Raw genomic sequence first — 8,468 nt, 5'->3', positions numbered from 1 at the left:
TCACAGTGAGGTCTCCACGCAGGACCCATTGCGGTGGAGGTGACGGTGGTTGTGGTTCAGACAGCCCTCGTTGCGGTGCACGATGAGGATGGGGAAGTAGAGGGCGTCCTGGTACGGAGGAGGGTCTTCCTCCTCCACAGTCACCTGGCTGGAGAGGCGGGTCTGCTCAGTGGGGCAGCTCTGCTCGTTCAGGCTCCCACTGCGGCTCTGCCAGAGGCAGCTGCGTCGCGAGCCATAGAGGCGGCCCAGGGAGAAGCGGCTGCTGCTGAAGGGGATCCTGGGGCTGCCATTGCAGATGCTCAGGGCGCTGCGGGAAAAGATGGAGGAGCTGCTTATAGTCCTGTGGCAGCGCTCACAGTTCTGCCGGTAGCCCCCGTACCGGCACGCGGAGTAGTTGGTACAGCCAGACAGCCCCACCAAGTCCATGAGGACTGCCTCCGAGTAGCTGGGCACCAGCTGCTGGTTGGAGCGGATGTGCCACTCCAGCTCGGTGCTGTCCACCGTGTTGACGCGGGGTATCCTCCGGCAGAAGGAGCGCTCCTCGGCCGGCGTCACTGCCACGTAGTCGAACCCAAAGAGTTTCTCCACGTGGTAGTGGACGTAGGAGGTGCGGTACTCATTTAGCACCCGCAGGGGCCAGGAGAGGGTCAGCAGGGCCGCCACCCAGAAGACGTAGTGGGATACGTACCAAGGCAGGTTGTCCGGGTCGGAAAAGGCCACCATGTATTCCTTGAAGTCCACATTTTTGAGGTGCATGCCCTCCCTGGCCTCCATGTAGTCATCCAAGCCCTCGTTCTCCGTGAAGAAGCGGGCCCGCTGGGTCAGGTAGGAGTTCTCTGACTCCACGTTGGCGAAGCTGAAACACTTAGTGAAGCGGAGCCGGGTGGCCGGGTAGCTCTCCAGGTCAATGAGGTCCTTGGAGATGTCCTTGACCCCGCAGTTGGAATAATCGAACTCGGCCTCCGCCACGTGGGTGTTGACTCGCTCGTGATACACTTGAGTGGTGGTGTAGGCGTCCCCGTTGCGGTAGCGGGTCACCTGCCGGGTCCTGCGGACGTAGTGGTAGCTGATGGCCTTCCACCAGATGCAGGGAGTCGCCTGCTGCATCCGCTGCACACGCTCGTGCACGCTCTCCACGTCCACTTTGTATTGCAGCTCATTGCGGGTGTAGCAGTGCCAGCACTCCACCAGGTACACCACGTACAGCATCACCAGGAAGGCCAAGGGGATGTAGACATAGCCGTTGGAACAGGGGCTGTCGTGGTACATCATGGACTTGCCCTTGTAAGCGCTGTCAAAGGTCAGCCGGGTCACCTTGGTGACGTGGCACCAGGTCATAGCTCCCATGCAGCCGTACATGAGGAGGGACAGCAGCAGGCATTTCCAGTGGGACTCTCGGCACAGGGACTTGCTGAGAGACTGCTTCACCGGCCGCTGCTGCTCCAGGGGACCGGGGAGAGGAAGAGATAAAACAAGAGAGGAGTCAGTAGGCTGAAGGGGCAAGGGGACCGGGAGGTGGGATGCTCCGCCAACAGGGACAGAACAGCAGATGCTGTGAGGCTCCTGGCCTCAGCAGGCATGCTAGGGCTGGGACCAGCCCCAGGATGGCGGTCCTGCAGTGCAGGCAGCTCCCACCCCTCTTCCTTTTGCCACTGCTCTGCCTTTCCATGCCCAGCTGGACATGCATGAGGGCAGCAGAGAGCAAATCCACCAGCCCACTTCCTGAACATCTCCCTCCTTCAGTGGGGAGAAATCCCCATGACTGCCACGACCCGGGCTGAGGTACTGAGGCATGGCAAGCTGGAGACTGGGGATGTCCTGCACCCATCCCACCAGCACAGCCAGCTCTAACTGGTAGGTCATGCCACCTCGACACCTCCCACCACCCTCCTTGCTGCTCACACACGAGTCTCTCCCCCTTTCCGAGTCACGACCAAGAAAAACATTCAAGTTTCTGCACAAGCAGCCTGGGGAGCCTCTGTAAGGCAGAGAAACAGGCCTTCTGCAGCTGGCAAGGCCTCAGTTTGGAAATGGCGATTCCCACCACACCACTTGGCAGACTGAGGGGCTCTGAAGTGCTTCACAAGTGCTTTACAAACCACACAAACGGGCAAGTGTTTTTCCATGACTGAAATGCAGGCGCTTCTGGTGGAAGAGAAAGTGAATGTGGAATAACATCCTAAAAGGTGTTCAGGTGGGCAGCAAAGAGCATCCTACCCATCTGCCACAGCAGGGATGGCAAGTGGCCAGGCACAGGCTGCCAGCAAACGTTCTTGCCTGCACTGGGGGTTTTTTGGGGTGTGACAGCCCATAATTCTGGAAAAACTGCTTGTAAGTCTTTCGTGATGAGGAAAGGGCAGGACTTCCAACAACAGGACTTTTAAAATGGATTGCACTGGTGGTGCCTTCACCGTAGGAACCGCATGAGGTTTCACAAAGACCCAGGAAAAAACGCCACTTAAGGAAATCTCTGTCATTCTCTGCAACACCTTGAAGTCTCGAGTATTGATCCAGCTTTGGTCAGTGAAACCTGACATTATCACACTCAAAGTGAGAAAGTGCAATGAGGTTATTTGCTTTCTTATGCAAAAGGCTTCATCCAGTAAAAACGCCATCCAACCCAGCAACCTCCAAAGACACAATCTAAGAGAGGGGGGCACGAACCCCAGCCTTGTGCAGATGCCACAGAACTCAGTAAGAGGCTTTCAGCTTTGTTCTGCCTCCCCAGCTGCACGCAGCACGGCTCTCGAGCTCATCTCCCTCATGGCAGGGGCTAACACCAGTTTGTAATGATACCATTCAGGGCAGTGAAGTTCAAGCCTGGCCCCATCCCACCTCCATTACCAAATGCGCTGGGTTGGGGAGATCTTTCATCCAGGGATCCCAAAGAACTTAATGGATTCACACTGCCAGAAAGCTAGGGGTGTCTCTTTCACTCTTGCATGAAAAGGAAAATTAAAGCAAGAACTAGAGATCACAATGCTTCTGGCAGGTCTAAGGACAGATCTGGGCCTCCCCTTTCCTCTAGGAAACCTCCAAAGAGCCCCTGAACCCTGGCTTGGTCCCCTAGAGCCTCATACGCTAATCTTTCCTCCCTGCACCCTGCCAAAACCTAACGTTCCCTTCCCTTCCCTTCCCTTCCCTTCCCTTCCCTTCCCTTCCCTTCCCTTCCCTTCCCTTCCCTTCCCTTCCCTTCCCTTCCCTCCCCGGCGGCAAGGGGAGCGGGGGCACGTCCCGGCGGTGGTCCCCAGCAGCAGCAGCGCTGAGCCCCACTGTTTGTGCCCAGGGGCTGGGAGCGGGAGGGGGCGGCGGCCCCGAGGCGCGGGCAGGCCGGCGGGGCCGCAGCGCTCGGCGGGCAGCCGGGAGAGGTGCGGGGTGGCTCTGCTCGGCGGCTGCGGCGCGGGCACGCGTGCGCCCGCCCGCCCCGCCACGGGAACCCCCGCCAGGAGGGAGAAAGGATGGGGGGAGAGGAAGGGAGGTAACCCGCCACGCACAGCCGCCTGCTCGGGTCTGCGCGGCAGGTACGAGCCGGACCCTTCTGTCGCTGCGGAGCTGCAGCGCGGCTCACCCGCGCCGGACGGCTGCGCCGCTCGCTACCAGGCGGCTGAAGCTTTCCGCTCCCCCAGCTGCCCTCCGCCTTGCAAATGTTCCCCGCCAGCGACAGCTCCGCCTGTGAGGCTCTAAGGGAGAGCTGCTCAGACAACGCAGAAGGAGCAGGAGGGTCTCTGAGGCGCGCAAAGCACGCACTAACCCTGAGGTGTGTGTAGCGCGGGAGGGCTCGCACGGAAACACAGCCTTGTGTCGAGGGAGGCGGGACGTGGATGTGACAACGGAGCACACGGAATAAAGCCAAGCACTCAGCTCGTTCATTCGCACAAGCAGGGAAGGGGCACCGGGGAGAGAGGTCTTTGGCGAGGTCTGTCTCCGAAAAGCCGATGACAGGTCTCAGTCGCCTCCCAGCCCCTGGCACCCCGCAGTGCCCCCGCACCCGGCTCGGGAGAAGGGCAATGCTGGCCGTGGCCTTCTGGGGATGCGGGCAAGCCCAGCTGCGGTCCCCCCACCTCGGGGCAGGGCAGCAGGGAAGGCGATGCAGCCCAGGCTTGGTTCCAGGAACTGTGTTAGCAGGGCTCTGGTCCACACATCAGCCTTCTCCTAGGAGCACGAAGCATTTCGATACTGCGGCGCTTTGATGGGGCCGCGCTAAGCCCTGCTGTACACTGCACACAGCACACATTTGCCCGAGGCTTTTGAGGTAAAACACATACACATCGGCCACGCTGGTGGGGCTTCAGAGAGCTGACGAAGAAGTGCCAATGACAGGATACATCCACAGCAGTGACGGAGGAGGAGCCAGCTGCAGAGTCTAATCCCAGTAGGAACTGCAGCATCCCTGCTCCTCTCCCGGGCTGCACAGGGCTCACAGGAGCAAACAATCAGCTCCCTGGCTTCCCCCTGCAGAAGGAGCTGAATAAGGTTGCCTCCTTCAGACCTTAACCAGCCCTGAGGAAGTCCAGCACAATAAACACAGAGATGAAAAAGCTGGGGGAAAGGGAAATCCTTTCTGTCCCAGAGCAGTGTCACTGGGAGGAGAATAGGCTCTGATATAAATGCAATCGTCATCTGCCCGCTGCAGTCTGATGGAACAAGGAAAAAGGCTTGTCCTACTTCACTGCAAACAGGGCTTCCCTCCATCACTGGGAGCCTCCTCCATTGCTCAGCCTTGAGCACTGGAGAGTGGTAAACAAATCCACTACTGCAGGTGCACATAAACATCTCTGCAGTGCTGGAGGGCAGAACTGGTCCAGTCATGGCTTGGCCAACTCCTTTGTGGGATCTCAGTCAACTCCTTTCTCCATGCTTCAGTTCATCACATAGAATGCACAAGACAACCGTGGGTGCTAACTGCAACACATGCTCAGAAAGGCAATGAGTAGATGCTGCTAAAGCCTCCCCTCCCTCACACACAGCATTCACCTCTGATGGTGTCCCTGAGGTGAAAGGAGATGGATCCCCACATCTGCAACTGCTGCTCTGGGATGCATGGGAAGGGATGGAGGGGATGAGTTACGAGTAGCCATGAAGTGAATATATATGCCTGCAATGCACAGGGCAGAGGCAGGAGGGAGGGAGGAGGGGCAGCTGCACTGGTTGCACTAAACTCCTTTGAGATCTAGGGGAAAAAAACCTCAAACCTGCCCAGGACCTCAGTGGCCAAGCATATGGGTCAAAATACCTTTGTCACCCCTACAACCTTGATCCTGCAACTTTGAACACTAAACAGCTTCAGAAATCCTTCAAGCTCCTCTCTGAAACAGCCTGTCCCTGGCTCCATATACCATCCCCCCATTTAACAAGTGTCCTCACCTCCTTTGCCTCTCACCTGTTCCTCCTTGCAGAGACCCACCTGAAATCTCAGATTCATCCCTAGAATGCTAAGCTCTCACTTTATAAGAAGCCCTGGGGCTCGCAGGGTTAGGTGTCCTAGAGACAGACTTCTATGGATTCAAAAAAAGTCCCAGAGCAGCAGCCCAAGGGCCCAGGTAGCTCGCAAGGGTAAGGCTGTGGCAGCAGCTTGCAGGGCACTCCAGTGGGGCTGCTGAGCATCAGTTTCCATGGCTCTGCCTCGCCAATTTGCTTACATCATGCAACAAATTAATAAGCCCTCTTCCCTTTGACCTCAGATTCCCCAGAACAAGGCAGGCAGGGAGGATCAGGTCATTTCTAGGAACTGCCACCATCCCCCAAGGCCCTGAAAAGGCATTGGCAACTTCTGGTCAGGATGGTCCCGGCAAACACCCACATCACATCCCACAGGCCTACAGCCCAGATTAAGGAACTACCTGCCCAGAAGAGCGAGCTGGCTCAGCCCCAGCCTGGCAGGGATGCCAACTGCAGAGGAAAGGGGAAGGCTGAGCATCTAGGAGCCAGGGAACCCTGCCAGCAGCCAGCTCCTGCAATGGTACCAAGGTCTCCATTTTACACAGAAACTTGAAGGAGGACTGGTTCCTTCCATCAGATCCTACCTGAGTGGCAGAACAAGGACATTTCTCCACTTGTTCCAAGGCTGCAGAGCTTGTCCCTTGCCGTTTCCTGACCTCCAAGGTGGAAACACACTGCTAAGTGAGATTCAGCGCACCACTATTAAGTGGAGGTATATGCACATGATGCCCATAGGGAACAAGGGCTCAGCCAGCTCTGGTCAGTTGCTCTTGCTGCTTGCCTTGCTGGGACAAGCTGAGCAGCACCTGAAGCCCTGCCTGGCTCCAGTACATCAAGATGAGGCACCTTCAAACAGGACAAAGCATGTTTCCTGTTTTCCAGCCCTCCAGCTCCCTCCCAGCCCTGGCCAACGGACCCTTACAGGTGGGATTCAGCCACACTCATGGGATGCTCAGCAATGCTGGCAACAACAGTTGGTCCTGATGTAAATGAGGACGTCACACTGCCAGTACAGCCTTACATAGGCACTATGGGGGAGCAGGAACACCCTCCCCTCCACATATTTCTGAAGACTCTTAAGAGGTTTTCCCTAGGTCAGTCCATGAATCCAAGCTCCCTGCTAAGGTCTCTCCTCACTGCATCAGACGAGACACCAGCAGGCATGGCACTGTCAGAGGAGGCTGCAGCTTCCCTCTCCTCCACCAGCTGCTTCGTGCAAGTGTGTGATAGCTTCTGGCTGCGGGAAACGTGCCCTCAGTGTAAACGGTGGTGGTCATGGATTGCAACCCTTCTGCCTGCTCCCACAGGGTAAGATCATACTGACACCCTAGTTGGCAGCCACCGCGGAGCAATCAAAGCCCAGACAATCTTCTCATAATCCCTGTGAGCCAGGGGACACCGTAGGCAAGGGAACCCGGGCACTGCCCCTGCTGTGCTTCTTTCATCCAACCAGCTCTCGCTTTGGCATCTCTCAAAAGCTGCTATGCTCTCTCGAATGCAGTGGCACCAGCATTGCCAGGGCACTGGGGCAAGAGACCACATCCCTGCATGGCACAGGCATGTCCTCACAGTTAAAAAGAGGCACTTCATGGTTCAGCTACACCGCTCAGGATCTGTCTGGAGAGCCTGAGCTCAGCGCACCAGGGGCTGTTGAATGGGAGCAGGAAGAGAGGAACAGCCGCAGAGCAGAGTATACGGTATTTGTACAGCTTCCCAGTCCTTGAACTTCAGCATTCGTCTCCCACAATTATTTACATCTAAATATAAGACAGTATATATAGAATAACCGTGGACGAGCATGCACGTTCTTCCTAAGCCAAGGAGACAGAGAATACCAGGATTATGCAGCACTTGCTAACCGCAGCTCACCATGGGCAGAGGACGAGTGACGCGCCAGGTTCTGAGCACCCCCCAAGCTGCCCTTTGAGCTGTGGTCTCACCAACGAGGACATTTCACCACCCTAGGAGAACGCAGCTCTTCCTATGCTGCCTTGCTGCCCTCCAAGGGGCATAAGGTGGGTCTTGCCAGTCAGCGTGGTTGCTTTCTCTCCTCTTGAGAAGCCTAAGCTGCAAGCAGGAGCTGTGGGAAGCAAAAGGGCTCACACACCTGCTTCCCAGTGCTGCTGCCTGTGCACAGAGCACTTTGCTCCTGACCCTTTTTGGCATCTGCTGCCTGGACTCCAGGAAAGTCATCAGCCGGGGGCGGGGGGGGGGGGGGGGGTTACAGCAGCATACCTGGAGGCAAGGCTGTGCTGGTACCCGGCCTGCCCTAGTCTGCACCTTCTGCTCTGCCCTGCCAACCTCCAGCTGACAGCAGCCACCAGAAACAACCGCAGGCTTTGCCATGTCCCCGAGCCTTCTCCCTTGCTGCCCACCCCCTTTTCCCTCGCAGAGAGAACCCCAGGCAGTTGTGCTCCCTCCCGGCAGACCCCTCTCAAGCCAGAGCACAGAAAGGATTGGGGGGGTGGGGGTTCCTCCATACCCATTTCTCCCAGGCCTATCAACCTCTTCCCATTGCGGTGAGCCCAAGCAGCATCCCGCGCTTCTCTTGTGTAATTGACTGCCTCCTTCCTACACCTCAGCCACCAGAGCCCCCCGGCCTCGGCCGCTGCACCCCTTCCAGCCCCGGGGAGGCACCGCGGCGAGCCCGAGGGGCCGGGCAGGCGCCGACGAGTGGGGCCGGGGCGACGGGCACGCGGACGGCAGCGGGGTCCGACGTGCGGGTTTCCTCGCCATTCCTCCCGCCCCCGGGGTCGGAGGAGGGGAGAGGGGCTCCCGGTGAGGGGGTCCGTACCTGCGAGAGCAAAGCCCGTCCCGGCCCTCGTCGGGGCGGTCCGCGAGCGCGCCATGCAAAGCGGGAGGGCAGGGAGGGAGGGAAGGAGGGAAGGGTGGTTGGGGGCAGCCCCGGACCGGGGGGGGGCGGCCGCTCTCCTCACCTCCTCTCGGGCCCCCTCCGCCTCCTCCTCCGGAGGCACCGGCGTACTGCTGCCTCCCTCGCTGGCGGCGGCCGCCGAGGCCGGGGGGGACAT

The 8,468-nt window shown here is 58.4% G+C and overlaps 1 protein-coding gene across 1 annotated transcript; it reads right to left on the bottom strand.

Annotated features, from left to right (window-relative positions):
- TMEM151B (transmembrane protein 151B) lies at positions 1–8,468 on the bottom strand. Its single transcript, XM_061990766.1, has 2 exons — positions 8,376–8,468; positions 1–1,437 (listed from the first exon to the last, which is right to left on the bottom strand). The coding sequence occupies exons 1-2, from the start codon at positions 8,466–8,468 to the stop codon at positions 1–3; spliced, it is 1,530 nt and encodes a 509-aa protein (XP_061846750.1).

The sequence above is a fragment of the Colius striatus genome, chromosome 2 (assembly GCF_028858725.1).
Source record: "Colius striatus isolate bColStr4 chromosome 2, bColStr4.1.hap1, whole genome shotgun sequence".
In the NCBI taxonomy this organism is placed as follows: Eukaryota; Metazoa; Chordata; class Aves; order Coliiformes; family Coliidae; genus Colius; species Colius striatus.
This window is presented reverse-complemented; position numbering and strand designations above follow the sequence as displayed.

What these genes read in the sequence shown, in the direction of transcription:
- TMEM151B (XM_061990766.1), bottom strand. Translation starts at nt 8,468, where the DNA reads ATGTCCCCCCCGGCCTCGGCGGCCGCCGCCAGCGAGGGAGGCAGCAGT. An exon ending in CGGAGGGGGCCCGAGAGGAG is followed by an intron (nt 1,438 to 8,375) that starts GTGAGGAGAGCG and finishes CCCCTGGAGCAG; the next exon opens with CAGCGGCCGGTGAAGCAGTC.